The following is a 23,180-nucleotide window of genomic DNA, read 5'->3' on the forward strand; positions in this document are numbered from 1 at the left end:
ATATTATTAATTTAGTTGCTAGGACCACCACCTTAGCAACCAGTAATAGTCTTTTACTTTTTACGGATTTTTCTGAAATAACTTTCCATACAAAACAGAATTAACTGAAAATGAATTCAATTCTGCTTAAAGATGGCTGAACGTATTAAAAGAATGCATTGGCATTGTGTTCTGATATATTCTAAAAGTTTCAAATGTCTAGCTAGTCGGGAAGTTAGTTAAAAATTGACCGGACAAACAAGAATACGAGCTAATAAAAACGTTGTAAAATAGAGGAACTCAAGATCCATAGTGAGTTCAAAATTTTACTGTAGTATTCGAAAATAATAAATTTGGAATTATTGTTATTACAACACCCATCTAAAAATAATTATATTGTTCTTAGCGACATCTTTGAATAAATTTACTAGTTGTTATAGAAGAAAACTTCTTGATTATTTTTAAATGTACAGATAGATGTCTCAATAAAAAAATTAATTGTTAGGTACTAAAATAAATTAAAAAATAATTTTATTATTTCAAATCAAAATTGTGTAGAATTTTGAAAATAATTCGACGTGTATTTGTTATGCCGGCGCTCCATTGACACGCAAGTCAGACGATTTACAGTCTTCGGACTTTTTTTTCGCGTGGAGCACCCCAGGTCTGCGGACTTTTTAATCCGCAGACCAGGCTCGTTGGATTTCAAACATGTTTGATATTTTACTCGCCGAGCCGCTGAAATTCGTACGTTCACCACGCTTTACCGTCACATTATTTATATCTATGCCGACGGACGACAGCGCCATCAACTGTCATTCAAAGTGTTCGGACATCTCACATCGATAACAACAATGGTAGATCTACGGGTGCATTCGAAAAGTTTCTTGGAAGATTTAATTAGTTGTTTTAAAGACAACCCATCGTTGTGGAAGACGACCAGCCCACTATACAAGAATCGTGATGCCAAGTCCTTGGCGTATGCGGAACTTTTGGAGATTTTAATCAAGGTGGAGCCGCAGGCAAGGGTCGACGATGTTAAAAAGAAAATACAGACATTGAGGTCGGGTTACAGAAAGGAGAGAAATAAAGTAAGGACATCATATCGAAGCGGAGCCGGCACAGACGCAGTTTATCTACCCAAACTGTGGTACTATAAAAATTTGGAGTTCTTGAACGACCAAATGGAAGGTACGTAGGAATGCTTTAAAGCTATTTATTATACACGTGCAGATTATGAAATTGTCGTACCTAGCTCTGAAAGTGACATCGCATTAGATTAGCTACTATTAAGCAATTAAAACATACAGCTATGAATCATTTCTAGTCACAATAAAATTTCTTATTCTTTGCCGAGGTAGGTAATAAATAATAATAATATATAGGTACGAGGGAATGCTTTAAAGCTATTTATTATACACGTGCAGACTATGACATTGTCGTATCTCTGAAAGTGACATCGCATTAGATTAGCTACTATTAAGCAATTAAAACATACAGCTATGAATCATTTCTAGTCACAATAAAATTATTTATTCTTTGCTGAGGTAGGTAAGAAATAATAATATATAGGTACGATCATGGCGGTGGAAGCGCGGCTTATTGAGTCGTGGTCGGGTCCCAGGTTCAAATCCTGGGTCTGACAAGTACACATTGAATTTCAATTTGTGTATGAGTCAGAGTATGGACCTAATATGTTGAGCAAGTGGCTGACATCCATTTCTCGTAAAAACAAAATCTGTCAATACAAACCTCCACTCCGTGGAGGTCCATATTATGATCGGACATGGTCAAAAGAAGAAGAAAAGAAATGATCATAAAATCAAAAATCGCTCGAGTTAGGTTCCTTCAGAGACAATCAATAAATCGTCAATCATCAATCAAAATTAATGGTACAGTTTGGTTATGAGGAATACAGCGGAAAACACATTTTGAAAATACCCGATATACTGGATTACACCAATTATACCAATATCAATATTAACCGTATGAAGGAATGGGTACTTAGGGGAGAGATAATAAAAAACAAGTTTGAGTATTATGTTGTATTTTAACAATTTACATTTTGTTTTACAGAATCGAGCTCAATATCCAGCATGGTGGACGATTTGGAAAACATGTCTCCTGATGAGAGTTACTCCAACTCGTTAAACAACGAAGATTGTATTGAGGTAAAACATTTTAACTAAATTGTTACATTGGTTTAATTTATCTATTGCTTATCATACTTTCTTGCCATGTGACAGCCCCGGTAGTATTAAAATATTTTTTTGGTGCAGGTATTTTTAATCTGCCTTCGTCTAAACGTTTGAAAAAATCAGATTTTCTCAGTACGCCTCCATCAGAAATACGTCCATTTGTTCCAACATCAACATAAATAAATTCATAATTAGCATTTGCAATCGCCATCAAAACAATGCTGTGGAAATGTTTGTAATTATAAAAGTGGGAGCCGGCGCCTGCAGGTGGCACGATTGCAATGTGTTTCCCATCAACTGCGCCCAGGCAATTTGGAAATTGCCATTTACTATTAAATTCTTCTGCAATCGTCTCCATTTCTTCGTGCGTATCAGGGAACTGCAACAAAAAATAATCAACATTTTATTTACAGATAGAATATTCGCCTTCAACATCCACGTTGTCGACTACTCCAAGGTCGAATCTCAATAGAGCACCAAAACCCCCATCGTTCAAACGAAAAAAATCGAATGATAGCGCCAACAAAGTGTTAGAATTAATCACCGACAAACTAAGCAAGACTGAAGATGAATTTGATGTTTTTGGCAAAATGATGGCCATGAAACTACGATCGATGTCACAGGGACAAAGATTGCTGGCCGAGAAGCTGATGCATGAAGTTGCCTTTATGGGACAAAGTGACAAAATAATGCCAGCAACTACTGTTCATACTCAACCAGTTTATCGTATATTAAGCAAAAATGTACAAAAGCCGGTATAATAAATTAATGTTTTTTGTATGAATAAATATCTTGTAAAAATATTTGTTTTTTTGTTTGTTTTTATGCCTATAAACCTTAGCTTAAGCGATACAACAAATGGTAAGTATTTGAGCTATGTTAGCAAACCTATATTATTATGTGGCCTCATTTAGAAATCAAATTCCATGCTTGCTTTTCGAAGAATATGACTAGTATTACAATACATTCAACAGGAATAATTAAGCAGCTTGCTTACAGCCTATATGGAGAGTCCTGGCTAGGTACAGCATTCTAATGGTCTATTGAATATTTAGCATGTCAACGATGGCCTTATTTGTGACTATATATATACCTATCTCAAATGCATCTTGTCTGCCATTCTTATGATGTTGCCGTCTATGATTTATATAGGTAAAACAATCCACTAAACGTTCACTTTATAAGACCAACCAATGTCTACTTGTTAATGATATATTTGTAAATTTGCCCAACTTTATTAGATGACGTATAATATAATACACACCTTGAAATATTCTCCTTTCAAAACGTCAATGATGACTTGGCAAGTTTCGGGAATTATCTTGCCCAGAGTTTGTCTTCCAATCGCAGTTCTATAATGCAAGTCAGTGAATGTTCCGCCGGCAGCCAAAAATCGCAGGGTTGCACATAATCTATCATGAGGAGAAATAGCTTCCCTCATCATAGTATTTTTTTTTTTAATAAATGGGGAGACCAAATTATACAGTTCTGTGTATACATCATCCGACATTCGCAAATAATTGCGGAAATCGCTCGGTTGCAAACGCAATTCTCGTATTAAATTTGTGTGGGATAATGTCGTTCGTTTCCTTATCCAATGTTTCACCCAGTATTTGTGTACCCTTTGCTTCGTTATTACATTATCTGCCACCCAATAACCCAAAAAACATAAAACGTCGGTATCATTTAACGCCATCACGATTTAACTGTCAGATATACGTATATTATCTATGCTGTCAAAGTCGACTGTTTTACTCGTCAAATTAATTATATACTCGTTTCGTTGAACGTCTGTTGGCCAGTAGCAGAACGTAGAAAAATCTGAAGACTTATTGTCGTCGGACTTTTGGCTCGCCAATGGAGCGCTGGCATTATACGTACAATATTTTCAAAATAATGTTTCCCACAAAGAGATTGGACTTTGGTTTCCCACGTCTTATAGACGCCGCTCATTTTTTTATTGTCTGTAAAATCTAAAAAATATTGTGTTTATAATTATGACAATAATAGTAATTGGCAATACAACGTAGGTAACGATATTTTCAATCATTTTTACAGCAATACACAATTTATCGCCTACACAATAATTGAATAATTATAATCATTAAATTTCTATATTGTGTTCGACCGTATAAATAAAGCAGGCGACAGGCGAGATTCTCTATTTCGTAAATGAATTCGAGCCCAAAAAAAAAACAAGTAGAATTCCGGAGTGACTTTGTGACATCATAAGCCATTCACCAGTCGAGGAGTCACGTCTATAAGCTTGTATTATTTTATACGCCGCCATCGAAATACCATCGTATGCTCGTATTATTTTCATAGTACGCTCGAAAAACGGTATTGAAGTTTATGCCGGCGCTCCATTGGCACGCAAGTCAGACGATTTACAGTCTTCGGACTTTTTTTTCGCGTGGAGCACCCCAGGTCTGCGGACTTTTTAATCCGCAGACCAGGCTCGTTGGATTTCAAACATGTTTGATATTTTACTCGCCGAGCCGCTGAAATTCGTACGTTCACCACGCTTTACCGTCACATTATTTATATCTATGCCGACGGACGACAGCGCCATCATTATTTTACTGTCATTCAAAGTGTTCGGACATCTCACATCGATAACAACAATGGTAGATCTACGAGTGCATTCGAAAAGTTTCTTGGAAGATTTTATTAATTGTTTTAAAGACAACCCATCGTTGTGGAAGACGACCAGCCCACTATACAAGAATCGTGATGCCAAGTCCTTGGCGTATGCGGAACTTTTGGAGATTTTAATCAAGGTGGAGCCGCAGGCAAGGGTCGACGATGTTAAAAAGAAAATACAGACATTGAGGTCGGGTTACAGAAAGGAGAGAAATAAAGTAAGGACATCATATCGAAGCGGAGCCGGCACAGACGCAGTTTATCTACCCAAACTGTGGTACTATGAAAATTTGGAGTTCTTGAACGACCAAATGGAAGGTACGTAGGAATGCTTTAAAGCTATTTATTATACACGTGCAGATTATGAAATTGTCGTACCTAGCTCTGAAAGTGACATCGCATTAGATTAGCTACTATCAAGCAATTAAAACATACAGCTATGAATCATTTCTAGTCACAATAAAATTTCTTATTCTTTGCCGAGGTAGGTAATAAATAATAATAATATATAGGTACGAGGGAATGCTTTAAAGCTATTTATTATACACGTGCAGACTATGACATTGTCGTATCTCTGAAAGTGACATCGCATTAGATTAGCTACTATTAAGCAATTAAAACATACAGCTATGAATCATTTCTAGTCACAATAAAATTATTTATTCTTTGCTGAGGTAGGTAAGAAATAATAATATATAGGTACGATCATGGCGGTGGAAGCGCGGCTTATTGAGTCGTGGTCGGGTCCCAGGTTCAAATCCTGGGTCTGACAAGTACACATTGAATTTCAATTTGTGTATGAGTCAGAGTATGGACCTAATATGTTGAGCAAGTGGCTGACATCCATTTCTCGTAAAAACAAAATCTGTCAATACAAACCTCCACTCCGTGGAGGTCCATATTATGATCGGACATGGTCGAAAGAAGAAGAAAAGAAATGATCATAAAATCAAAAATCGCTCGAGTTAGGTTCCTTCAGAGACAATCAATAAATCGTCAATCATCAATCAAAATTAATGGTACAGTTTGGTTATGAGGAATACAGCGGAAAACACATTTTGAAAATACCCGATATACTGGATTACACCAATTATACCAATATCAATATTAACCGTATGAAGGAATGGGTACTTAGGGGAGAGATAATAAAAAACAAGTTTGAGTATTATGTTGTATTTTAACAATTTACATTTTGTTTTACAGAATCGAGCTCAATATCCAGCATGGTGGACGATTTGGAAAACATGTCTCCTGATGAGAGTTACTCCAACTCGTTAAACAACGAAGATTGTATTGAGGTAAAACATTTTAACTAAATTGTTACATTGGTTTAATTTATCTATTGCTTATCATACTTTCTTGCCATGTGACAGCCCCGGTAGTATTAAAATATTTTTCGAAATCTCCTCGCGCTTTCTTAGCATTGGCAGTCGAGTTCCGATTAGTCGTTGCTTCCAAAGGCGCTAAGGTGTCCTGTGACCTCAGTCCGAGCTCTATTAAACCTGTCTCAGGATTTTCCCTATCAAGGTCATGAGAAGGAGTATAAGTATGTGTTGATTTGCGACGAAGAAAGTTGTGCAGCACACAGCAAGTTAATACAACTGTATTGATATTTTCAATTTTCATGTTTATTGGAGCTTGAAAAATGCGGAATCTAGCAGCTAAAATGCCAAAAACATTTTCTATAATTCGCCTGGCTCTGCATGTCCGATAATTATATATTCTTTTACTGTGATTTAATTGCCTTTGTGAATACGGCTTTATGAAATCGTTACGTAATGCAAAGGCTTCATCGCCAATATAAACAAATGGCAGTGCATCAGAATTAGCAGTAGGTTTTTTTGGTGCAGGTATTTTTAATCTGCCTTCGTCTAAACGTTTGAAAAAATCAGATTTTCTCAGTACGCCTCCATCAGAAATACGTCCATTTGTTCCAACATCAACATAAATAAATTCATAATTAGCATTTGCAATCGCCATCAAAACAATGCTGTGGAAATGTTTGTAATTATAAAAGTGGGAGCCGGCGCCTGCAGGTGGCACGATTGCAATGTGTTTCCCATCAACTGCGCCCAGGCAATTTGGAAATTGCCATTTACTATTAAATTCTTCTGCAATCGTCTCCATTTCTTCGTGCGTATCAGGGAACTGCAACAAAAAATAATCAACATTTTATTTAAAGATAGAATATTCGCCTTCAACATCCACGTTGTCGACTACTCCAAGGTCGAATCTCAATAGAGCACCAGTTCGTCCAGTAATAATCCAGTAATAGTCCAGTAATAAGTCCAGCAATAGAGCACCAGTCACCATCGTTCAAACGAAAAAAATCGAATGATAGCGCCAACAAAGTGTTAGAATTAATCACCGACAAACTAAGCAAGACTGAAGATGAATTTGATGTTTTTGGCAAAATGATGGCCATGAAACTACGATCGATGTCACAGGGACAAAGATTGCTGGCCGAGAAGCTGATGCATGAAGTTGCCTTTATGGGACAAAGTGACAAAATAACGCCAGCAACTACTGTTCATACTCAACCAGTTTATCGTATATTAAGCAAAAATGTACAAAAGCCGGTATAATAAATTAATGTTTTTTGTATGAATAAATATCTTGTAAAAATATTTGTTTTTTTGTTTGTTTTTATGCCTATAAACCTTAGCTTAAGCGATACAACAAATGGTAAGTATTTGAGCTATGTTAGCAAACCTATATTATTATGTGGCCTCATTTAGAAATCAAATTCCATGCTTGCTTTTCGAAGAATATGACTAGTATTACAATACATTCAACAGGAATAATTAAGCAGCTTGCTTACAGCCTATATGGAGAGTCCTGGCTAGGTACAGCATTCTAATGGTCTATTGAATATTTAGCATGTCAACGATGGCCTTATTTGTGACTATATATATACCTATCTCAAATGCATCTTGTCTGCCATTCTTATGATGTTGCCGTCTATGATTTATATAGGTAAAACAATCCACTAAACGTTCACTTTATAAGACCAACCAATGTCTACTTGTTAATGATATATTTGTAAATTTGCCCAACTTTATTAGATGACGTATAATATAATACACACCTTGAAATATTCTCCTTTCAAAACGTCAATGATGACTTGGCAAGTTTCGGGAATTATCTTGCCCAGAGTTTGTCTTCCAATCGCAGTTCTATAATGCAAGTCAGTGAATGTTCCGCCGGCAGCCAAAAATCGCAGGGTTGCACATAATCTATCATGAGGAGAAATAGCTTCCCTCATCATAGTATTTTTTTTTTAATAAATGGGGAGACCAAATTATACAGTTCTGTGTATACATCCTCCGACATTCGCAAATAATTGCGGAAATCGCTCGGTTGCAAACGCAATTCTCGTATTAAATTTGTGTGGGATAATGTCGTTCGTTTCCTTATCCAATGTTTCACCCAGTATTTGTGTACCCTTTGCTTCGTTATTACATTATCTGCCACCCAATAACCCAAAAAACATAAAACGTCGGTATCATTTAACGCCATCACGATTTAACTGTCAGATATACGTATATTATCTATGCTGTCAAAGTCGACTGTTTTACTCGTCAAATTAATTATATACTCGTTTCGTTGAACGTCTGTTGGCCAGTAGCAGAACGTAGAAAAATCTGAAGACTTATTGTCGTCGGACTTTTGGCTCGCCAATGGAGCGCTGGCATTACAGTTAACAAATTGATTGAGTCTGGACGTACGTCCTCGATTATTATTCTTGCAACGTACGAGTAATCTGAATCTCCCGTAGTTTTTTGATAGATATGCTAGTATTGCCAGTAATTTAATTATCCAGATTATTAGATTTTTCTCAAAAATGGCACATTGGTTAAAAATAATTATCTTTTAGAAGTACAAGAAAATCGACATTGTGACATAATTATATATTAAAAAAAATTACACAATTTCTTAGTACCTGAATTGTGTAATTAAATACGTAATATTCAAACAATAATATAATTCTTCCCTATTTAGAGTCTGTCTTATACAAGCTTGAGTTCACATCACGTCGTTTGCGGATGGAAAGCATTGTGCCATCGCGTTCGACTGTTGCAAGTTTACAATGGGAGGGAATGAGAAGGAATGCAGTGTTAAGATGCTGTAGCCGTGGGGGGGGGGGGGAACCGCACGCCAGCTTATAAAAGACAAACTCTAGTTATAATGAAAACGTAACAACAATCTTCAGAAGAAAACCGATAGGTAAATACAATTAAAATTATATCAGATAATATGAAAGATAATATTATCAACCAACAGAGATTTGTTGTTTGGTTACATCCGCTAGAAATAAGCCATTTGAACGTAAAAATATACAAAAGCAGTGTTGTTATAACTAATTACAATGAGATTTTAATAATTGTGTCAATGATAATACGAAACAACATAAAATGTCGTAATGTCCGGAGTGATAATAATATTATATGCATTTAAAATTCATTTTAGAAAATATACAATAATGTAAATGAGGGATCTTAAAAGTAGAACTGAGTGTATGGCAACATTTTCACTCTACTTGCAACTCAGTTCACTTTGTTCGCGTGATCGTTGAGCGCGTATTTCATAGCAATGTTTACGAAGTACCTTTTCATCTGTCAAATAATGCACAGAGCGAATGTATAGAATTCGTGAATAAATACTGAAAAAATACATTTTTATTATTGTGAACGGATCGCCGCGTGTGTATATTGTGTGCTCTGTGATAAAAGTGTATCAAAAGTGAACGTGCAGTGTAAATACGGTGATATTTGGATGACATATCACAATTATTTTGGTGTTTGAAAACGTATACACATTCAAGGAATACTTTCGAACGTCAATCACAAAGGTATTTCACAACTAAATTTGTAATTAGCATACTATTATTATTCTAAATATATTTTAAATTGGTTTAATCTTAAAAAAAAAATTAATTTACCGTGTAGAATACCTTATATTCCCAAAATAACACAGCACCGAATTATACCTTGTTTTCTATCAATTTGCACAATTAAACGTTCAATTATGAACGTGAAATACAAAGCTGTCTATTACGTATGATATCGTGCGGTTAATTCGTGTAAAAACACGATTTGTTTGTCAATATAAATCATGTTTTATTCAAGAGAAGTGCGAATAGCCCCATAATCTACAATCAATATTTTCGGACTCTTATTAATTGGATTAGTATCGATTTATAATGCTTATGGCGATGTTTTAAAATTGTGTATACACTAATTAAATAATATTTACTATGCCGTACGTTTTATTGTTGTGTTTTAATATGAAAAGCGGAAATTCTGGCCACTGTTATGCCGGCATCGTAGGGCTTTGCGCCACATTATAATATCGATTTTGTCCCAGTTACCAGTTGAACAGAGTTGGACAGAAGAAACATTGGAATTGAATTAAGAACCTACTCAGACTATAAACCTAGTTATGTTCAAACGGGGCTTTTAGTATATATTATTTATTTTATTTGTGAGTATTAGAAACTAAAAATCCCCTTCAGTGGCGCACTCAGGATTTAATATTGGGGGGATCCCAAGGAGGAGAATGTAAATTAGTCCCATAGGCTCTTTTTCTTCTTCACAGCCTAATTTCTCGTTTATCGGTCTTTTGTCTATTGCACTCGGTGTACCTACACCATATATATTTGGCGGGCCCCCTACCTACCGCTAAGATTAAAGGCAGTGTGAAACACTACATTAACGTTTTTCAAATTGTGTTTTAGGTCAAATTAAGGGTACTTATACAGTGAATTATTTTCGATTTTAATACATCTACTTTAATAATAAAGCTGTCGAGTATCGACACATAATAATCAAAAAATGTATTGCACAATTATATAATTGAAAATGTTCATGGCCATGAAGTAGATATAATGCAGGCGACTTTTTTTACTATTAAAGCTAATTTACGATGCGTGTTTATGTCACTTATCTGGTCAACCCGACTCGCCGGGCCCCCAGGCTAGAGCCCTGTCAGCCCTCCCCAGCCATGACCTACACCACTCCGGAATTTGGGTGGACACCGAAAATTTTTTGACAGTTCCATTAGGGATTGGGTTTCTAAAAAACCCGACATTACTGTATCGAAATTTTTGTGTTTCTAAAAAGGGTGATGGAGAATTGCAAATCATTTTTTTCCGTGTTTTTATTTGTCTAAGCCCAAAGGTATAGTTTATTGGCTTTCAATTTCAATGTTTAAAATCATTCTGATAATTTTCATGTTTGGGGGGTGCCAGGGCCCCTTGTCCCCCCCACTGGGTGCGCCACTGATCCCCTTATTCAAATTTATTTATTTTTACATAAAGTGAACATTACAAATTATTAATTTAAGACGTTTACAACATGACATTTAGAAACAAAGAAATATTATTAAAACAGTAAGTAAGTATTACATAAAAAAACAAATTACATTGAAAAGTGTAAATACAAACAATATTAATTAGATAAGTACAAGGAAGTATACCGGATGAGTTAAGCAGACCCTATTTTAGGAATTTATAAAACAACGTCCACCTATATAATATACTCACCTCACGTAGGTGGAATATATCAATATCCGAAGCGATTTTATTAAACATGGTTATTGCCCTCCCAATTGGCATCACTAATATCATCACTGGAATTAGCGATTATAATTAATAAACGAATATTATTCAGGTAACATATTATTATAATTAGCTGTGATGACGTAAAATCGTCTGAAGTAGAGGAAAGTGAGACTAAAATTCGTCACGAAGTATCATAACGTACCAGGGCAGCATGATTAAAATGACAACTAGGAGGTAATCAAGTCGATTCGAATTTGTTAGATAAACGTATTTGTTTTCATTTAAATAAGACTGCAATGTGTAGAATGTTCGATTAAACCCTGCCTAATCCGAACCGTAAGTACTAGATAATAGCCAACAAATATTCATTTTTCTCTAAAATATCTAAAACCATACATAATTTTAGATGTTTTATAGATAGATAGAATATTTTTTATCAATTACGGTTTGATGAAGCCTAATGGCTTTTAAAAAAACTAACCAACACCATCGATAATATTATGTACATATTCTTTATTACATAGTATGGTTTTAGGCATTATTTAATTGAATTTGAAAAAAAACTAACCGGCACAATCTGCAGACTGTATTCTTAATTCAACGAAAACAAATACTTAAGTATGACTGACAGAGTTCAGTGTGCACTAGTTATGTCGAATCTCAGCAGCCTACCTCCGCCCTTCACCACTGAATCAGATAACAAAGAAAACCTTCTTCGATTTGGTATTCATAAAAAACACACACGAATTTTTTATTGTCATTATTAAGTTTTATTTGTATGTAAATATGTATTAAAAATACTGGAATTAATTAGAAAACACTTACTTACCTACGTTTTATTCGCTAATAATATTATAATAAGTAGATAGGTATGCATACTAGAAAGTAAGTAGAAAATTACCTGTCGGTTTGTTAACAATATTATTGGTATACAGGTACTTGATTTTTAAAAGACAATATTACAATATAATAAGGGAGAATTTAGGTAAATAAACAGTAAAGTATCTAGTAAATACCTGCTTTTTGTGTATTTTGTTTATTAATATTTTACAACCATTGCTTAAGGGGGGACATGCTCAGCGTAGGTCAAAATGGAGCTTTTGTTCTATTTTCTAAATCTCTCGTTTACTTTCTGTAGCAAATCGTAACGAACGTATATTTATTTCATTCGACAGTGCGGTGCCCAATTGTCTTGGCGTCCAGTTGTCACAGTGCCATCAAATTATATGTCTTGAAAAACAAAAATCTCTCAGATAGAAAAAATTGAATGAGAACAGGATTAAAAAAATCAAAATATTTTTTTACTCAATAGTTTATTAATTGTAAATATATTTACCAAGTAAAATGAGACATATTTTCTAAATAATATACTTACACAGTAAGTAAATAACTGTCAAAATATTGGTTGCTAATTCTTAGGTCACAAGTCCATGCCTCTTTAATAAACGTTTATTTAAAAAAGATCAATGGTTTAACTTTAGTAACAATGTTACACAAAGGCTATACTTCAGCTGATGCATGGTCTAAAAAGATCGCGACCAGGCGATGCGCGGATTGTGCAAATGACGCAAGCCGAACGAAATATAATTTGTCATAAAAATTCAACAAGCGTCCTTTTAATATTATGTTTATTATTATATTCGTAATAATAATAGTATATTCATTGACATGTTTTCTTTTTCAAGTATATACGGAACGTTTTTTAGTAATCTTTACACGATTTAAGAATATATTCCTCCGACGCCATCACAAAACAAATTGACGTGCTCACACCTCGACTGTCAGTCTCCGATTGGCGACGACTGCGAAATTTCGTTCCGCATACTGTTGAAAATTATTTGCCGTTTCACTTATGTACGCTCTTTTAATGGTGGACGTGTCACTCGATGACACTCATGTCATAGGTTCACCACCCCTATTGTATACATACCTGAGAAACTGTCATATCAATAATTATTGATACCTGTTACAGATAGACGTAATTCTGATAGGCATATTTTAATAATTGATAAGTACTAAGAAATATCTAATGTATAAAAAAAATACTAGGTACAGATAATGTTCATAAAAATGATACGACAGTAATAAAATTGATATTGATTATTGATTACAAGTAATAATTTCATACGATAATAAGGTATCTACTAGTAGATATATATTTACGTAGGTAATTAAAAGTGATTACTTATATAATTCGTATTTTATGAAGTAAGTAGGTAAGTATATAAAGTCAATTAACAGCCAGGCCCTTGAGCATTGACTTCGATACTAATTAAAAAATATAAATATAATATAGTCGACCAGATACGTGAGATTAACACATATCAAAAATTTGCTTTACTAGCAAAAAAGTCGCCTACTTTCCTTCAATAATGTTATTATGTATTTAAAAATATGTGGTTGTACGATACAATTTTTTATGTATCGATTCTCGACAACTCCATAATTCAATTGGATACGTATATGTATTAAAATAATATACAAAAAAAAAAATAATTAAATACACACATTCATTTTACCGCGTCATGGTCATCATCATTTTGGCTGTACTATCGACTGTAGATCGTCACACTGCCTTTACCCATAGCGATAGGTAAGGGTACCGCCAAAGATCTTAGCCTGGGGGCCCGCTTCAAGATGTGGGGCCCATGATACGCATACAAATGTAATTCTTTCTGCAACTAACTTACTTCCACCCTGTCACGCCGTAGAATTGGGGCAGAGGGCAAGCGCAATATCACACTCCTTCTATCGGTTCATCGCCACGTCTCGCGTCTCCCGCCATATGCCTTGTCCAGATGGCGCGATTTGACTCGCGCGCATTCCAAATACATGTTACTTCATTGAGCCGTCCACATGCACTCGCGACGTGTCACGTCTCGCGCGCAGTCGAGGTACAGGTGACCTCATTAAGCTGTCCACATGCACTCGTGCCGTATCGCGTGTAGAGTAGAGCCTGGTTCGGCCACGGCGACGGAACCCTTGAGGTTGTGCCACAAGGGTCAGGAGCATCGCAGTTTTTTTCGGCATCCGGAACACATGTCCCAGCCACGTGAAGCGTCTCTTCGTGACTACTTCAATCACCGAGGGCTGCTGTGTCCGCGCAAATACAATCTGGCTAGCGTACTTTGTAGTGATATTTCGAGGGTTGCGAGTTATGGTTGAAACAGACACAATGACGATCTGGCACATATATGCCGAAAACCCCGTTTCTTATGTATGTACCTACAATATGTCGGAATGGCATAGATATGATCATAGACACAAAAACGCTCTTAGCATATATGTGCCAGATCGTCATTGTGTCTGTTACAACCTTTACTTACACGGAGTCTTAATTTAGGTGACGAGCTGACTCTTCTGCCTTTTAAAGAAATTGAGATGAATTAAAAAACTAATCAACTTCTGCACAAACAGTAAATCACTTTATAATAATAATTAATAACATTGCAAGATTAAACAACATGCTAGGTGAGATTTCTGTGAGTTTTTTTTTTATTGTATTCTTTCTTGTATAGAAACATTAAAAATCTCTTATGTTTTGTCTTAAAAGTGTTACCGAACTTTGAACGCTGTCGGGTCACTAAGTGATTATTTAACAGGGCAGCACTATGATTTATTATGAAATTAACTATACTTTGATCGTTAGTTACAATTAGGATTCTAAGTGGCTCTCTCCTTGTGATGAGAATGCTGAAGAATTTGGGTTTCGCAGTAATTTATTGCAGACAGACACGCACCCTTGTTTATTTCTTGGGGGTGCTTCGACCATCGAATAGCATCGCGGGGGTTAAACATTGATCTTAAGCAAGGCCTGAACAAAAACGATGCATGAGTGCGAGTGAGAAAGTATTCGGTACCCTTACAATCTCTGCGACACGCGCTAGAGTAAGATAAAAGGTCTACTAGCTACAAGCCAGTTTCCAAAAGTATCGCCATGAAATCGGGGCGAAACGCTTCACATAGCGTCGATGTCTTGCGAGCTCGTGTTGCTAAAATTGATATTTTTTGTGTTAAACATAAAGTCAGTGGTAAATATTTTTGGTTAATTAAGTAGAAAAGATGGTTCTGTGTGTTGTCTTAAAATGTGGTAGCCGTACTGATAAGCAAGAAGATGGTATTACGTTTCATAAGTAAGTTGATACATGTTCGTGATAATTTATTTGTATTTTATTATATATTTTAATATCAGTGACCTAGTATTTCTTTAAAATAACTTAAATTATGGATATCTTTATCTAATGGTTGCATTTTGACCGCTTAAAAATACTATATAACGTAAAAAAATAGAAAATTATATTTTAATTCTGAGCGAGCACTAGCGAAATGGTCTATGGTCTCGAACATTTGTAGACGAATGCGTTCGCTCGCTAACAAACCAAACGCAAGGCACGCGGCTTCATTTAGCAATGCAACGGGTGGCGTCTAGATGTATCTATAGTCTAAGATCTTAAGGGTCGCGCCTTAGATAGTCTATCTATCAATGACAAGGTTCTTATAATCTAACACAACGTATCTACTTAATTTGAATGTTTTAGTATGAGTTGACCTTTTTCAAACGGTAAACACATTAATAAATATCAAAAAATCTTAGAATAGTAATAATGAATCTAAATTCTAATGAATTTAAGTTTAGTACTATTCCATTTGAGTCGTTTTTTGTGACCCGGGTTTCGCGTTTTGGCATTTTCAGTCACTATGTGCACTCACCAAAAGGTAAAAACACACTGACAACGAATACAATTAATTTCAACTTATAAATTAATACAATAAAGTAGGTAAAAACTTACCTATCAAGTCAACAAATTATGACTAGTTGAAGTGTTTGTAAATAACCCCTATCACTAATAATACAATCAATAATAGTCAAACTCTAATAATAGATCATTAAATAATAATCAATACCTAAATACTACATTCAAGACGTGTACAATCGTCAATACCTACTGGGAATTTAATGGAGTTAGCTAATGAGATACTTTATCAATAATACCTATCAGTGTTTAAAAAGTTATACTATTAGTTAAATAAATATTCTTACATGCTACTTACTAATTTAAATTATTTTTTTTATTTAATAACAATCCACAAATAAGCACACATCATCATCATCGGCACTACAACCCAATGTGGGTCTTGGCCGCCTCCAGGAAACGTCTCCACTCCCCTCTGTCTGCCGCAATCTCCCTCCACTGCCTCAGTCTCAGGGATGCTGTCTCTCCTTCTATACAGTCCAGTCACCGCAGTTTAGGTCTCCCGACCCTACTTTTCCCTTCTGGTCTGTCGAAGAGAAGCCTCTTTGGTGGTTAGGTGTCTTCCACCCTTGAGACATGGCCTGCCCAACGAAGTCGCCCCACTTTCACGTGTGAGACTACAGGAGGAGCTTCATACAACGCATATAATTCATGGCTGTACCTTCCTCGCCACGTGCCATCCTCCTCACATATAGCTCCGAAGACTCTTCTTAATATCTTTCTTTCAAAGATATCCAGCTTCCTCTCATCTTTTTTTGATAAAGCCCAGCATTCCGACCCATAAGTTAATATGGGTCTGATGAGGGTTTTGTATAACTTTATCTTAGTTTTCTTTGAGAGGAGTCTTGATCTGAAGTGTCTCTGTAAACCGTAGTAAGATTTGTTTGCCAGAGTAAGTAATCCTGCTAACTTCTTGGCTATGTCGTTTTGAGGGGTAATGCGTGATCCCAGATATATGAACTTGTCGACCCTTTCGAACTGATACGTGTCAATCGTGAGTGGCGAGATTGAAGGAGCCTCACTTGCAGGCATATATTTTGTTTTTTCTTGATTGACCTGGAGTCCCATTTCTATGGCAGCTCTTTCCAGTGCGATATCGGCATAGCTAGAGTTGAGTATTTCCCGAGAAAATCTCTATCTCGAGATTCGGGATTTCCCGAAATGATGAAATTTTGAATTCTCGAGATTCGAGATTTCCTGAAAAGAATTCTCGAGACATCGGGAAATTTAAAAAAACCTGTAAAAATCCTAAAATCAATGTAAAGACAGAACAATTCCAAAGAAATATATTTTTTTTAATTTACGTGAGAAGACAAAGTATGAAAACAAAAATAATTCAAAACATAATTTATTAAAATATAATTTCAGAAAACACAGACTGTCAATCGCTACATCTGACAATCGCGTACGTTTTTGAGACACAAAATTTCCTGATGAGTCGAAATTTTGAGTCGACGTTGTGTTAGCCCCCACCAGTCTTTGAACGTTTTGTGTTTTCTGTCCACTTTTTTCATATAGAAAATCGAATTGAATATAATTCAATTAATATTTGATAATAAAGAAATCCCGAATCCCGAGAAAAGATTCTCGAGATCCGGGATTTCCCGAAATGTTAAAAATTTCAATTCTTGAGATTCGGGATTGAAAATCTCGCAAATTTCTCGAGAATTCCCGTCGGGAAATTACCGAAACCCAACTCTAGGCATAGCCAAGGAGTTGCACAGATTTTTTGTATACGACCCCTGTTGTTTGTATTTGAGATAGAATAAGCACACATGCATACCCAAATACACAGATAATAATCATTTGGGAACTAGACCTCATTTACAGAATGTAATATATAATTTTTTTCACCGTATTTGATTGTACATCATATAATTATTATATGATGTACAATCATATAATGCGTAAGTATAATATTTAAGTACCTAACTTTCAAGTAGATTTACTCAATTTGTTTATTCATTCACTCATTCATTGGTGTTCTTGTATTAGATTAATGCTCAACCTCCAATTATATAAAAAAAAAAACAGTTTACTATTGCATAGCTCGATGGATATAAACGGTCATTCGACAATTTAGTAATTCGTTTGACATACACATACAACAACACTCTCACATATTATAACATCTTACAGTGGACATGTTAGCAAAATGTAGTTTATTATGATTTTAGTGAGGCTTTGACTGCGACTCGCTGTCATATCGCCTCTTCTCTTCTAGAAGGTGATCCGCCGATCAGGTCCTCCCTTCAATTCTGTTAAAGAACTTTACAATTTTTCTACACCTTTCAACTCGTCGACATTCTCAAAGAAATCCGCAATTCGCAGCTGTGCTCTGTGTCGTTCATATTCAGGGAATTGTACTGCTATATGTACAATGTCCTCCAAAACATAACATTCATCGTAGAGCTGCGAATCGCTTCTTCCCCTGAGGACATCAAATCTTTGTATATAGAGTTGATTTGGTAATTTTATAGTAGGTACGTCATATCGTTTTTGTGATCGAGGTCTTTTGAGACCAAAAACCAAACGAAATCGTTAATTTATGTGGATCTTACTGTACAACCTACTGTAACCTGTAAACCATGAATGAGTAGGTGGTGTTAGGTTTTGGTTTGGTTTTTGGTCTCTAAACACCTTTGTAATGACTTTTTAACGACGATATGGAGTACTATAAAATTGCCGTTGATTTTTCAATTACATTCATCTGTATTTGTCTGTTTACGGAATAATGAAAATTGTATGACCAGACCCATTCGTCTCTGTGCGGGGTCATTTACGAGGGGGTTTTTATTCGTCAGATGAGCGACAATTTGTAAATTATTTCCCGCATCTATCAAAAACAGCAACATTCTCAAGATTTTAGATTAGATCAGCTAATGGATTTACAGCAACAGTTTACTGCAAGTGTATCTACAATGAAAAATGACCTGCAACTAATTTAATCATTAATTTTAGTAACACTATCACTACTAACTCATGTATTTCGGCCCCCTCTATAAACATTATTTTAAACGTTCGTGATACGGATTATATATTGTACTTAATGATTTTTAGGCTATTTCAATTTAAATAACGGCAATAATTTTGATTACGGAACACGATTATGCCATTATTATTATGATTGTCGCATCTATCATTATATTTTGATATATTTGATATTAAATAAAAATGTCAAAGCCATCGCCATGGACCAAAGTTCTGAAGTAGGGTAGTTTATGGCCTGACCGCCATAAAACCCAAGTAAAAAACAAAATCGCTTCGACTGTTCCCAAAGATTGAAAGCACGTTACATCAACGTGACAAACTAAAATACATAAATTTTGATAATAGCATATTCTTTTCTTTAACATGTGTTTAAGTTTATCCCATATTTTTCCACACTCAAGATATTTAGCCTGTTATACCACACTCAGTAGGGTAATCCCATTAATTCTAATTTTGTATTCCGTGCTTTCGACGTTATTTCGATATTTTGTTTTAAATATTCACTAAACTGGAGTATCTGCCCAATCCGCTCCTGCCTTCCTATCCGCGTGACAATCTCTAGAGCAGTGGGAATTTTTATTTTTATCTTAGAATCAAAGACATCGCAAGTCTTTCAAATTCGTCTTCCTACATTTGCCTCGTTGATTTTGGGCTAGATAGGTGAATAGCATTTTCTTTTAAAAGTGGTTTTGTTTATTTTTAGCTGAACTGGAAACTCTTGGCACTTTTCGATTAAAATTCTCGAATTCTTAACGGGTGAAATTATTATTTAAAGTGTTATTGTTGTATTCACCGTGGCATTGTATGGAGATCGTTCGTTACATAGCGTTGTCGAGATGTTTAAACCTACTATGCGACAGAATTGAAATTTGAAGAGAGAAACTGATTTATATGCACAAAAATCAAGGTGAACTCATTTTTTTAAGATTTTCAATAACTTGATTTATTTAAATAATGGATGCATAGGGCTCAGACACACGACACTGCACTCGGCATCCATTTCTCGTAAAAACAAAATCTGTTAATACAAACCTCATGGTCGAAAGAAAAAAGAAGAATTAAATATCTGATAATAATGACAGCATTATTGACAAATACAGTAGGCGCTCGGTAGTCCGGCACCCATATTTTATTTTACAACGTACTTATTAGCTCGTATTCTTGTTTGTCCGGTGGTTGTTTGTCCAGTGCAAATCTTGCAATCGATTTTTAAGTAACTTCCCGACTAGCTAGACATTTTAAACTTATAGAATATATAAGAACACGATGCCAGTGTATTCTTTTAATACTTTGAGCCATCTTTAAGCAGAATTGAATTCATTTTCAGTTATTTCTGTTTTGTATGGAAAATTATTTCAGAAAAATCCGTAAAAAGTAAAAGACTATTATTGGTTGCTAAGGGGGTGGTCCTAGCAACTAAATTATTAATGCGTTAAACGTGCGTTACTATGGAAATCAAAATGAAATGTCAAAATGACATTTCAGTATTCTATATTTGTTTGTTTGTTTGTTTTTTATTTACTTCATATCAAGTACAAGTTTGAGCATATTGAGCATAATAATTCTACAGAAAATTTAAAAACGTAGTATATAAAAAGTTCTTTTTATCTTGTAATTATTTTCACCTATGCCAGATTGTCGGAAATGCCTGATTATTGAATTTCTATAGGAAATAATAAATAAGCTGTCAAGGTCGGGCACCAAACTGTCGAGCGAACGGCTCTCCTCTCTGTAATCCGGCAGTTTAATGTGAAACTTGCCGGATTATAGAGCAGGAGAGCTGAGTTGCAAAATGCCGGACTATTGGACGTGCCGGATTGGTGAACGCCGGATTACCGAGCGCCTACTGTAGTTGATACCAATCAATATCAAATTAATATTATTATCGAATCTACTAAAATTGGAAAATTGCTGTCTGCAATGGCCCACGAACAACGCGTATTTTTTCTATTCGATTATTTTATTCCAGTAAGTCAACTCACGGTAAACCGTGCTACGGCGAAATGTAATACGTACTGGTGGCGCTTTTAGCAGTGGGCTGTATAATTTGAAGGTGATGGTGGTGGTTGGTGGATTACGGATCTAGGGGGGGATTTACATATGATGCCAGATACTGGCCGTTATGTTTAGAGGGCTGGCGCGTGCTGGAGCCAGTTCGGTGTTCACGCACTCACGCACTGGTAAACGGATGGTACACTTTGATGAATGGTATATGAGGTTAATATGTTGAAGATGGATGATATAGACGCGACGTTCACTCAAACCGTAACAGATTTAGTGCAACGAAGGTCGAACAGATCCGTTTTGTATGAGTCACGCTGTAGGTAGGTAGCGAGGGTAAAGTATAGCAAATTTGCCCACATCTGCTTTCTGGATAGCACTTGAGGTGACTGAATGTTCTTCGCAATTACGGTCGATTCATGACCCGTAATTGCTCATCGTCTGGTCTTGTGACAATAATAAATAAGGGGTTTGGAAGTAGATGGGAACCACGTACAGTTATTTACATGTTGTAACCAGTGGCAGCCTGTGATTTTTTTGGATTGTAATTTTTGAGGGTGCGCTTGAAACTTACCTTATTGAAAAATGAAATCAATTCGGCGTTGTTTTTGATTTGACAAAACGTTATTGACATTTGGAAAATACCTGTATATTTTATATTTTTAATAAAATATAATGCGAGTTACTTAAATCTTTATTGGATTATATTAATACTTTCGACCGAAGGTACTTGATGGAATTTGAATTTAAATTCTAATGGATTCGAAAGATAGGGTTTTTACTAATTAGGTTTTTTACTGACACTTCAGCTATTCATAATTTGTTTATTGTATTTGTTATTGTAACCTCTGACTAAATAGGTAGGTAATGTAGTTTTTACCTACTTTATTGTATTGATTTACTATATAAGGTAAGTATAGTTAAGGGTGTTCGTTGTCAGTGTGTGTTTGCCTTTGGTGAGTGCACACGACGCCTGAAGATGCCGAAAGGCGAAACCCGGGTCGCAAAAAACGACTTAAATGGAATAGTACAGAGCTTGAATCCATTAGAATTTTTATTGGATTAGTTTTAAGACATGATTATATCTCTTATAGTAGATAAATACCTATTACTTTTAACGGAAGCCATCTTATTCTATATGTATAAGTACATTAGGTATCTTTAGCAAATCGTACACTCTATGAATAATGATTATTATGAAACTGCACTTTGTGAAATAGTATTAAGATTTATTAGCTTATCACTAGAATTCATGAATTAATATTTTTTTTATATTATAAATAACCGACATCATTTCGCGTTTAGTCAACACACAGGATAATGAAATATTAATGTTACGCATGGCGAAAACGATTAACACGGTTTAAGTTATTTTATAATGGCTTTAGTTCATACTAAGCTTTAAGGGTTAATTTTAAGTAAACTAAATATATTGCCGTGGCGCAATGACATATTAAATGGACAACTCACTTCATATCAGTGCGCACGAGAAATTGTGCATGGAAGTCATTCACAGATGTATAGGTAGACGTCACGTGACCATATGACGTACCCATTTCCATTATGCGATACAACTTCGAGAATTTATAGTAAAATAACCTTTATTGTAATGGCGTATTAGTGTCATTACTCATTACGTTAGAAACAGATTCTATGTTACTTACGACTTCTCGGAGATTAGACGCATGTGAGCCCAGCGCATCACAGGCGTCTGTCCAATGGTTTCTGTCATTCAATTGCATTGAATAAACATTCATCAATATCTTAAAATGGCATTTTATCAATAATAAATAATACTAACACATGAAAAGTGATATCCCATCTTTCTTGGAGTGCTTAGTAGATTTTTTTTTACAATTTTTAACTAGGCATATTGGCATTTTGTAACACAACAATAACGGCGGAGTCGAAACCTGACAGTCAGAAATTTTTGTATGGGCAGACCCAGCGGTGTAGCCAGACCGCTTGCAAGCAGAATGTTCATTTGAGCGTAGGATACCGATATTAAAATATGAATTTCGCCATCCGGCAGACCCGACACAAAGTGAGTGT

General features: G+C 35.3%; 3 protein-coding genes and 1 long non-coding RNA gene across 5 annotated transcripts in view; 3 read left to right on the top strand and 1 right to left on the bottom strand.

The window, feature by feature from the left end:
* wkd (TBC1 domain family member whacked) overlaps nt 1–23,180 on the top strand; it is a 422,625-nt gene that overhangs the window by 239,208 nt on the left and 160,237 nt on the right. The gene's annotated exons all lie outside the window — the stretch shown is intronic.
* On the top strand, nt 704–2,973 carry LOC147069354 (uncharacterized). The gene is made up of 3 exons (XM_085950301.1): nt 704–1,170; nt 2,056–2,150; nt 2,591–2,973. Exons 1-3 carry the CDS (start codon nt 834–836, stop codon nt 2,936–2,938), a joined length of 780 nt encoding a protein of 259 aa, XP_085806427.1. The 5' UTR covers nt 704–833; the 3' UTR covers nt 2,939–2,973.
* LOC147069355 (uncharacterized) lies at nt 2,010–4,047 on the bottom strand. Its single transcript, XR_015071158.1, has 2 exons — nt 3,442–4,047; nt 2,010–2,556 (listed from the first exon to the last, which is right to left on the bottom strand). It is a non-coding gene; the product is annotated as an uncharacterized LOC147069355 (long non-coding RNA).
* The window catches only part of Mhcl (Myosin heavy chain-like), a 477,652-nt gene continuing 463,841 nt past the window's right edge, over nt 9,370–23,180 (top strand). For both annotated transcript variants that reach the window (XM_085950232.1, XM_085950231.1), the window contains exon 1: nt 9,370–9,672. The gene's annotated coding sequence lies outside the window, so the exon portion shown is untranslated. The remainder of the gene's footprint in view (nt 9,673–23,180) is intronic.

This window comes from Rhyacophila brunnea, unplaced genomic scaffold (assembly GCF_057557595.1).
Source record: "Rhyacophila brunnea isolate RB1 unplaced genomic scaffold, BYU_Rbru_1.0 scaffold_23, whole genome shotgun sequence".
NCBI classification, from domain to species: domain Eukaryota; kingdom Metazoa; phylum Arthropoda; class Insecta; order Trichoptera; family Rhyacophilidae; genus Rhyacophila; species Rhyacophila brunnea.

Coding starts and splice junctions, on each gene's coding strand:
- LOC147069354 (XM_085950301.1), top strand. CDS start 834: ATGGTAGATCTACGGGTGCATTCGAAAAGTTTCTTGGAAGATTTAATT. Junction 1,171..2,055: donor CTTGAACGACCAAATGGAAG/GTACGTAGGAAT, acceptor TTTGTTTTACAG/AATCGAGCTCAATATCCAGC. Junction 2,151..2,590: donor ACAACGAAGATTGTATTGAG/GTAAAACATTTT, acceptor TTTTATTTACAG/ATAGAATATTCGCCTTCAAC.